General features: G+C 62.1%; 1 protein-coding gene across 5 annotated transcripts in view; it reads right to left on the bottom strand.

Moving 5' to 3' along the window:
• Positions 1 to 9,143, bottom strand: part of ESPN (espin) — a 31,393-nt gene extending 22,250 nt beyond the window's left edge. For all 5 annotated transcript variants that reach the window (XM_047725659.1, XM_047725657.1, XM_047725655.1 and 2 more), the window contains exons 1-2: positions 8,687 to 9,143; positions 5,681 to 5,874 (exon numbers count right to left, since the gene is read on the bottom strand). In XM_047725659.1, coding sequence (XP_047581615.1) covers positions 5,681 to 5,874; positions 8,687 to 8,980 — 488 coding nt within the window. In that variant the 5' untranslated portion in view covers positions 8,981 to 9,143. The remainder of the gene's footprint in view (positions 1 to 5,680; positions 5,875 to 8,686) is intronic.
• Between the last annotated feature and the right edge of the window lie 917 nt (positions 9,144 to 10,060).

A 10,060-nucleotide genomic window follows, 5' to 3' on the forward strand; every position in this document is an offset into this window, starting at 1 on the left:
CCCGCTGCTGAGGTCGTCTACGTTCCAGGGTCAAAGGTCACCTGCACCTGACACTCTCCCTCTCTCCCGCTTAGACCTGGAGTCCACATCTTGTCCCCATGTCTACCCGCTGTCCATGTGTGCACTGCCCAGGCCTCTGCAACTTTATGTGCCTGGAGTGGATCTCTCACTTTTCTCCCTCAAACCCTCCCCAGCTGCGAACTCCATTCTGGTAAAGGACACCATGCTCCCTTCCCCTGAGGGTAGCCCGAGCCCAAACCCTAAGAATCTTTGGAGACCCTCAACCTGGACGTCTTTATCGGTCTGCAGCTCTCTAGCAACAATCACATAGATCATATTTTTCTTCCCTCTGGGAAATAGGCGACATGAATGAACGTCAAAGAATAAGCAGATCGCTGCGTGATGGTTTGAAACAAACCCGGAATGCTTGCTGGAGATCTCCGTCCTTTGCCGCCAGGAGCTAGGAGTTGCCAGCCCACGGAACCAGACTCGGATCAAAGAGCAGCATTTCCAGCAGCCCTCCCCTTCCGCAATAATTTCGGCCCCAAGGAAGGTCACAGGTATCAGGTCTCGTTGTTGTAGGGTAAGGCTACCCTGGAAAAGTCATGGCCTCCTGGCTTATTTGAAAGGATCATGGTCAAGTCAAACCTCCTGGCTTATTTGAAAAGATCCCAAATTAGGCCTGGCTCGGGGAAGAAATGCAGTCCTTACTTGAGGAAGGTTCTAGAATAGTCACCTTTATACGCAACCCACCTGCAAGCCTGGAATATTTCTGGAAGCTTACCCTTCCCTGCAACTCTCCCAGACTTCCAGGCCTTCCTTCTGGTCCTCAGTGAACCCAAGCTTGATCCCACCTCAGCCTCTGCCTCTGGGGGTCCTTCTCCCTGCCACGATGCCAGGCCAGATTTGTGCAGGACTGGCCCCGTTTTTTATCCAGCTCTCAGATGAGCTCGCACGGGCCCTAGGAGGCCTTCCTTGACTCCCTCAATTTAAAGAAAACCTCACTGGTTTCTACCAAGGTAGCCCGTTTTGCATTATGGCACTTGTCACTGGAGTTGTCTGGTTCATTTCAAGGACACATGTCACAAGGCTGCCACAAGCCAGGACGAGGCAGAGCCGTGAAAGGAGCAGACCCCTGCTGTCCCAGAGCTCGGTTCCACTGGGGCACCAGCTGGCAAACCAACACACAGGCACATTAGCAAGAACGTCTCTGAACACCGCTTATGCTCTCCATCTGTCCCCTTGTTTGCCCTGGGCGCCTCCCTGAGAGTGGGCTCCAAGAAGCTGGGAGGGCTCACTACCTCCCAAGCACTGGAGGCCCGCCCAGTTGCTAGTTGTTGAGTGAGAAGCTATGGGGACGAGTGACATCGGCAGTGAGGCTAGGAGCTCTGTGCCATTTGCTCTCTCTTGGCCTCGGCTGGTCCATTTGCCGGATGGGCCCGGGAGACCCAGCAGGGAGCAACATCTGAGGTCACCCGCAGTGAGCTGCCCGCCGGGCTGGGCAAGTCCCAGGGCTCCCAGACTCCTGATTCACTCAACCAGCACTCACGGCGTGTCAGGCACTGGGCGGCTGACGATGTCTGCCCTCACTAGTTGGGGAGACACCATATAAGGATACCCCAGGGTGCACGGAGCGTAAGGGCAGGTGGTGATAAGGACTGGAGGGAAGATAAGGCAAGGAATGAGGTGGAATCTGAAGGAGGCTCTGTGCGGAACTTGCTGAGAAGGGGAGGGGCACCAAAGCCTGGAGGGAAGGAGAGAGCCCCTGAGACTCTCAGGGGAGTTCTAGGCAGCGGGAAGAGCCTGTGGGAGATCGGAAGGCTCCAGCCCTTGGGAGGAGCTGCAAGGAGGCTCTGGAGGTGGAAGGGGGCGGGGGGGGGGTGAATGGGGGAGCCTCACAGGTGGGAGAGCCGTGAAGGTGAGGTGTGGGGGCAGGGCAGAGGCTGGAGGGCCCCTGGGTCCTTAGAAGGTAACGGGCTCTCCTGTGGGTGAGCAGGCAGCTGTGGGCCGTCCAGCAGTCTGACCTGCATTCTCAAAGGTGGGCAGAACTGGATGGGATGAAGGCCAGGGCCAGGGGAGGTCTGAGAGATTAGGGACTAGAGCAGGAGTGGGAGACAGGCCTGGAGAGGAGGTACGGTTTGATCAAGGCGACACAGGGGACGGGGGGACCTCAGCTGCTCAGTGAGCCTCTCTGAGACGCTGTTTCTCCCTTGGTCAGCACCGCGCCGTAGGGATATCTGTCTGGCTCACTGATGTATACTTGGCCCTTAGAATATTGCCGGGCGCAGAGCGGGTGCTCCATGAACGGGAGCCGAATGAATCAGCCCGAATTGCCGGGCTGCGTACAGAGCTGCTGCCTGGAGTGGTTATAAGGTGCGGATGGCCAGGTGGTGCAAGGCACTCAGTAAGCCCTCAGCAGGTTGGGGCTCATCCGAGTTCATCCTGATCCCTGGCCAGGGCGTTTTCCAATCTCTGTCCCCGGGTGGGGCTGGCCTCAGGCAGAGGAGACCCTGCAGGGAGGTGCAGCTGGTACGAACCTCCGGGCAGACCGATTCTCCCGCTTGCTTTGAACAGCAGAGCACAGGGGCCCCAGAGAAAGGAAGAGCCCGGAGCTCCTCAGCCATTCTCCCGGCCCAGGGGTCTGTGCTGAGCCTGGGGCTCCCCTCCAGCAGCACAGAGCCCAGGCGAGCACATGGTAGTGGCCAAGCAAGCCGGACTTTGAGGCTCCCTGCGCCTGGCCCCTTCTCTGTCGGCCCCGACTGGAGGCCTGGATACCCGGCTCCCCTCCGCCAACCACTAGTGCGACTGGCCAGTAGGGCCGGCCCCCCGACTCCATCTCCCGAGACCCAGGGCCTGAAACAGCCTCAGCCCGGTTCCCACCAGCCTCCACGCTGCCCGCTTCGGGACCCCCTTCTGCAGGGAGGCTCATCACGGGGCAAGAGCGCCAGAGGTCCCCGTGGCGACTCTCCCACCTCTGGAAGGACTTGCCTGGTGGACTGGGATAGACTGGACAAGGGGTAGGTGGGTGCAGGGTGTTTCTGCAGTCAAGCCTTTTCTCACACCCTCAGGTACAGCCCGGCCCGAGGAAGCCCACCCCGTACAGGTGGTCCTGCCCTCCTGCCCCTCTGCAGCTCATCATTGCCTCGGCCCACAGCCTCCCGGGGAGGGATCGAGTTTCTCACCGTAGGTCCAGGTCCGGGAGCCCTTCCTCCTCCTCCCTCCTCCCTCCCCAACCACGGTCGGTGGAGCTGAGCCCTTGTGAATAATTCACCGCGGTTCACAGCAGCTCTGGGAGGCTCACGAGAGTGACGAGAGTGAAAGCTTGGAGCCATGGCATTCCACAGCCAGGCTGCCTGGGTCCCCTGCCTGGGTCCCCGCACTGAGCCCTGTGGCCGGGGCTGCCTAAGCCACTGCCCTCGCCATGTGCAGCCTGGGGGAGCAGGAGTCTCCATTCCCGAGATGGGGGCTACTACGGGGACATTGGCCTCCAACTCCCAGCAGGCCCCACCCCAGTTCCCATCTGCCCCCTCCTGCCTGAGCCCAGCCTGGCAACCTCAGAAAAGCACCTTCTTATCAGCCAGGTCACTCGCTGCAGCGGGAATGGGCCCAAGTCTTCTGACCACGTCTGTGAGATTCATAGAGGCCTCTGAGGGGCTGACGGCTCATCAGCCCAGGCCATCTGGCCTCAGGGTTGGCACCAGGGCCCAATCATGGCCAGCACCTGGCATGGCCTGGGCGGGGTCACGGTTCCCAAGGCCCTGAGGCCGAGAAGGGGCACTAAGGCTGGGAACCCAGCCCATGGAGGGCTCTAGCTCATCCTAGGCCCCAGGCTTTTCGGTGAGGAGGGGCTCAGGGGCAACCTGGGGCTTCGCCCCTCCCCTTCCAGGCCCAGGTCCTCATCAGCACTTCCAGAGGTGGGCTGGGGGTCCTCTCTCAGTTTACACGATTTAGGCTAAGTTGGCATCGCCATTAGCCTGGCTTCTTGGAGGCCCGTTATGTGTGATGGGGGGCTTATGGGTGCAGAAAGGGGGCCACAGCCCATTCCTCTCCTCTCAGGACCTCAGTGTCCTCCGTGTGAAGTGAGGGGGTGGGGCAGGGGCATTGGAGTTGCCACAGGGGGTCTGCAGGCCTGTCTCAGGGGCTACTACCTGGCCTCAGCCTGGAGAGTCAGAGCTGGGAACCTGGGACCGAGCCTGCCAGGGTGCTGTTGCTGGTGCCATCTCGGGAGTCTGCCTCATGGTGGACCTCCTACGCCGCCTTTGACGTGACCCAAGCCCGAGCTCGTCGAGAGCAAAGAACCACCAAGCGGCCTCTGGCAGGGTGGCCGGGAGACCCTGTGGTCCGGGACGCAGGTCTGCGGACTCCCGCTAACCAAACCGGGGAACTCCCTTCAGCAAGGGGACTGCAGGCTAGCCCGGGGGCTCTCAGGGCTGCCCTACGCCACCCCGGTGCACCTGGGCCCCACAGGCTGCCGGCTGCTGCCATCCTCCCCAAGGGCCTCGCAGCCAGGCGTACCTCCTGCCTGCTCCCTGGGAGCCCAAGCCCTGCAGGCTCCCACAGCGTGGAGCCCGTGGTGAGGGCTGACCCCTGTCATGAGGCTGCTCTCCTCCCAAGGCTCGGTCTCCTGTCACTACTTAATGTCCCGGGTACCCACTTGGATTGATGACAGTCTCTGCTCAGGGCCCCCATTTGTCAGGTCCCTGGGGCCACTATTGGCCCACTCCCTCAGACACTCCCCCAGGACCCCTGCTTCTTCTCAGGTGCACCTAAGGCCTGGCTCCTTCCCTCCCCCCAGAACCCCCCAGGTCTTCCCTGCTCTGCATGGAGCCCCATTCTCCGCACCCCCCTCGGTGCTCCCACCGCACCTGGGTAGCTCCCAGTCCACTGCTCAGCTGCTTTCTCAGAACTCCACTCAGGCTGGGAACCCTGGGAGGTTTGGGGGCCGCACCTCCCTTGCTAGTGGGAGTGGGCCAACAGGCCACGGGAAATGAGCAGCTGCTGTCAGGGGGCTGTGGGGCTAGGAGGCGGGGTGGGGGTCTACACAGGCAGCCCTCTCCCTTCACTCCTCCTCCTCCTTCCTGACTAGGGGCTCTAGGAAATTCTCCCATATCTTCATTCCTACCCCATTTTAAAGATTTTTATTTATCTGTTTGTTTGAGAGAGCGGGAGAGAGCAAGAACACGAGCTGGGGGAGGGGGGAGGGGCAGAGGGAGAAGCAGGCTCCCCACTGAGCAGGGAGCCCAATGTGGGGCTCGAACCCGGGACTCCAGGATCATGACCTGACACAAAGGCAGACGCTTAACCGACTGAGCCACCAGCCATTTAGTCACCCACCCCCCTTTCGAACAGTCCTGCGAATGAGCACAGGCCAGAGCTCAAGGCAGCCACCTTCTGCGGGCTGGTAAGCTTCCTGGGGAGCAGCAGGTGATCTGGGCCCGCGTGCCCGCCTCCAGGTACAGCCGCGTGCTCTGCATAGGAGCGTCTGCTTGCAAAGCTCTGCGGCAAGCGGCCGTGGGCAGCCTTCCAGGAAGGGGACAACTTCAGCCTGGTAGGAAACATCTCTGCCCTGGCCCTCCGGCCACTGGGACGGCCCAGAAGCAGCGAGTCCCCCAGGATGCCAGAGGAGGGTAGGGCCCCGGCTGGTACTACCCAGAAGACGGGTGAGGAGGGGCGGCCTTACCCGGGATGGTGCCTGATGAGAAGCCTCAGGGAGGGGAAGTCTCCTTTGGCGGCAGCGTAGTGGACAGGCAGGGCGCCTGCTTCTGTGGCCACGGTGGGATCCCCACCGCCATGATGCAGCAGCCAGTCCACCAACTCAGGGTGGCCAAAGCGGGCAGCCAGGTGCAGGACTGTGGCACCAGAATTGTCTTTGTCCTGTGGGAGAAGCGCCCATTAGTCCTTGCCTTCCCCCAGCCACGGAGGCCCTTCTGTCCTTGGGCCCCTAACTGGCCCTCTTTGAACCACACCTGAGCCACCTGTGCTGGGCTTCCTGAGGCCTGCTGGCCATGACTGTGAACAGCTCGCATATAGGAGGCTTCTGGGACACGGCACTCCTGGGCTCCCTGCAGGAGCAGATGCTCAGGGAACGCCCGAAGGAGAGAGCAAGGGCGGCTGGGCCTGGGCTGTTGTGGCCGTCCCAGGCTGGCTTCAAGACTTTGGGGGGCACCCTTGGCCCCTTCCTCTCCCTCTCCCCCTCCCCATGTGTCACATGAAAAGAGGCCTCCAGGTTGGTGGACCTCCAATAACCCAACATTGGTGCGGGGAAACGGCCCCTGCCCGGGCACGTGGCAGACTCCCTGCTCCTGGCCCAGGAAATGGGCTGTGTTCTCGCTGTGTGGAGGAGGAAGCTTCTGGGTACTGGTCACAGGGTCTGGACAGTCAGGTGTGGGTTAGAGGCGGCCCCTGGGAGGGGTTTGGGCTAGACCCACCTCCCAGGCACCCCAGAAAAGGCTGGCCGATGGTCTGGACCCAGAAGTACCAAATATGTCATCCATGACCTTCCAGGTGTGTGTGTGTGTCTGTTGCACGAGGGGCTGGCAGGTGCTGCTTATGTTACCTGGGCAAGGAGGGGCATCCCAGAGAACCCACAAGTTGGGACTCAAAGGTTGGCGGGTGTAGGTGAGCGGGCAACAGTGCGAGAACATCATGAACTCCCAGTGCCAAGCAGGTGGGATAATGGAGAGGTGGGCAGAGAGGGGGGCAGGGGCCCACAGATGGGACAGCCATGAGGGGGGGACGTGGTTTCCTAGGATCAGGTAAGGAAGCCCCTCTCCCCACAGAGAGAGGCACTGCGGGGGACAGGTGTGGCCAAGGCAGCTGGAGGAAGTGAGTCTCAGAGGCTCTTGAAAAACAGGTGAGAGGAAAGAGGGGACAGGGGCCTGGGACCATGACTAGTAGGTCATCTGTCAGGCTTTGGGGGTGGCTGTGGGGGGCTAGGAAGCGGGTAGCCAGAAGGTGAGGCAGAGTGAGCAGCACACAGGCACTTGAGGACCACACTGGGACCCTTTCGTGTGCTGGGATGCCCAGTCTGTCCCCCTGAGCCCAGATCTCCGGGGAGGGGGCAATAAGGAGAGGACTTGGGCCTATGGGCTCTGGCCTGTCCCTAAGGCTCCAACAGCTATGCAGGCCTTCACGTGCTGTGGTCCACACCATAAAGCTGCTTATCTCTGGGCTGAGCGGGGCTGGGGATCGAGGTCATCCTCCCCACACACACATTTCCGTCCCCAGCACCCAAGCTTGCTGGGAGGGAGACTTGATAAGCTGGGCACAAGGCCACTTGTTCCCCCCCTCCTCTGCAGGGGCTAGGGAGGCTTCCGGCCAAGCCTGGACATTGGGACAGGGAGGCATGGCACCTCCCGAATGAGTGGGCAGGGACCATGTGCCAGGAAGTCTTGATAACAGAGCCGGCCACGAGATAAGGGGTCGGGCCACCTCCCAGGAAGCGTCGGAAGGGGGACCTTGCCATCCTGAGGGCGAAGTGGGGGGATAGGGTCTGGTCATCCTTAATGTACAACCAGCCACCTTGGAGTCACCCCTGTTTCCTCTCCTTCATCCAGTTAGCCCAGTGGTCTTTCCCAAGTGGAAAACCAGTTCTGGTTCCCTCCTCCAATGGCTTTTCCCCTCAACTAGGATATCATCCAAATTCCTAACCCCAGCCTATGGTGGCTTCTCCGCCCTCCCCCCACGCCACACCTGCCTTCTCCTTGCTGCTCCTGCCACAGGACAAGGATGTGTGCGCCTCAGGGCTCTGCACTTCCTGTTCCTGTGCTTAGAACTCCCTGATCAGCACAGCGGGCCGTGTCCTTCTCATCGTCCAGGACTCCCCTCAGAGGTCACTCTCTCCTTGCCACCTCGCCCAAGCAGCTAGCTCCCCGAAACCCCCCCCTACAAGGCCCAGCAAGACCTGATGGTACCCGCGGTGGCTGTCCATTGCTCCCATAGACTGGCAGCTCTGGGAGATCGGGCCACTCCTGAATTCCAGGCCTAGTCCTAACCCTGTTCCCAGAGGGAGCGAGTCAGAGAGCTACACATCAGGGCCTGAGCTGCCCCTGCGTCTAGCTCTGGAGGGACCAGGTTTAGATCAGCCTGGGGGACACCGAGTGAGACCAGGTGGGGTCCCAGGGCAGGAAGACTCAGGCTGGGCTGGAGAAGCAACTCACAGCTGGAAGGCAGGAAGGTGTGGATGTCCCAGGGTCAGCTAAGGTTCCAGGGAGGCCCCATTTACCATGCCCATCACCCCTGCCCCATGTCCTGGCCCTGGGGACACCTGGGTCTGGGCCTGGGGTGGACTGTAGGACTTTGCCCACCCCTCTTCCAGACCTGATCCCAGAAGACCTGGGCTTCTGATTCTGTGCCCCGCCCACTCTCCAGGACTCCCCTGGATCTGTGCTTTTCTCCCCCGAATCCTCATCCGGGCTTAAATACTGGTGCAGGTAAGCCCAATTCCCTCTGGCACCCCATTACCCAGTGCTCTTCTAGGCAGTGGCCAAAGCTTGGCCAGGACGTCTTCCCCCGTCACTGTCGACCTGAGGAGCCCACCCCATCCCAAGCCCCCAGGAAGGAGCTCAAAAGTAAGCTCAGTAGGGAGGTGCCCACTCTCACCCACCCTTGGGCCACGGGGGCTCTAGGCTAGAGCTCTCCCCTGGGGAGGAAGCCTCAGGGCGCCCAGCGAGGGGAGCAGACCCACCTGCACTCCACAGCCACCCTGCGAGAGCAGCCACTGCAGGCAGGCGAGGTGGCCAGTGGCGGCAGCGTCGTGGGCCGGCGTGGCGCCGTTGCGCGCGCGGGCCGTGGCGGGCAGGGCGGCCTCCTCCACCAGGAAGCGCAGACAGTGCAGCTTGCCCGCGCGGGCGGCGTGGTGCACCGGCAGCGCGTCCAGCGGGTCCCGCAGCGAGGGCTTGAGCAGGCCGGCGGCGTGCAGGGACTTCAGCACGTCCAGGTCGCCCTGCCGCGCTGCCTGCAGCGCCCGCTCCAGGGCCATGGTGCCGTCCGCGGCGCCGCGACCCGCTCAGCGCGTTCCCCCGGGCGCCATGCACCTGTCCTGGGGCAGCGGGAGAGCCGTCGGGGCCCTGCGGCTCGGGGAGGCGGAGCGCCTGCCGGCCGGGTCTCTGGGCCGCACCGCAGCGCCGGATCCGCTCCGCCTCCGCGGCGCTCTGGGCCTGGGGGCCCCCGCGGGCGCCGGGCTTAAGTCTGGGCCCCGCCCCCCGCACCGCCTCAGCCCCGCCCCCGCCGCGCTGAGGGTCGGACTCCCGAGCTGCAAGTGGCCAGTGCGGCGGCCCGGGACTCCGCTCGGGCTTTAGCTCACCTATAAATAGAGACCGCCCAGGGAGGCCGCACGGTTCGAATCTGAGATCCAGGCGCTGGCGAGCAGATCCCCCGAGCGAATTAATCCATCAACCCAGTGCCCACGACGTTCTGTTCCAGCCCCTGGGGGCACAAGCCAGCAAACAATTACTGCCATTTCAGAGAGTAAAGAGTGTCACCAGAACGGGACTATGGGGTTGGACTACGTGGGTGGTCAGGGAAAGGTCCATCTGAGGAGGTGCGGTGGGCTGGGTTCTGAAAGGTAGGAAGGGGCATTCCAGGCAGACCAGACTGCAAAGGCAAAGACCTGGAGCAGGAACAGGCTGCGCAAGTCCCTGAGGGGCTCTGGGTCTGTGCCAAAGTGGGGCGACAGGTGCTGGGCCCTCAGCCTTCTGGGGTTCCTTCAGGCCCCAGGAATTGTCCTCAGAGCCTCCTGGTGGCGGGAAAAAGAGGAGGAAAAGGCAAGAATGCCTGGGACGCTTGAGGCTCAGGTTTCTGGATCCAGAGGCTGTGGGGCTCAGAGAGCACCCAGAGCCTCTGTCTGGGGTGGGGGGAGTCAATGGTGAGCTTGAAGGCCTGGGGCTGGCAAATGGGGAGAAGGGAAAGTAGGAATGCAAAGGCTGGGGGCAGTGGGGAGATGCACCAGAGCAGTCATCCAGGGAGCAGGGCCAGGACCCTCCTCTGAGGGCTCAGGAAGGTTCCAGGACAGCAGACGGTCGGGAGAACACACAGTTGCCAAACCAGCCTACCTGCATAG

This window comes from Lutra lutra, chromosome 4 (genome assembly GCF_902655055.1).
Source record: "Lutra lutra chromosome 4, mLutLut1.2, whole genome shotgun sequence".
Classification (NCBI taxonomy): domain Eukaryota; kingdom Metazoa; phylum Chordata; class Mammalia; order Carnivora; family Mustelidae; genus Lutra; species Lutra lutra.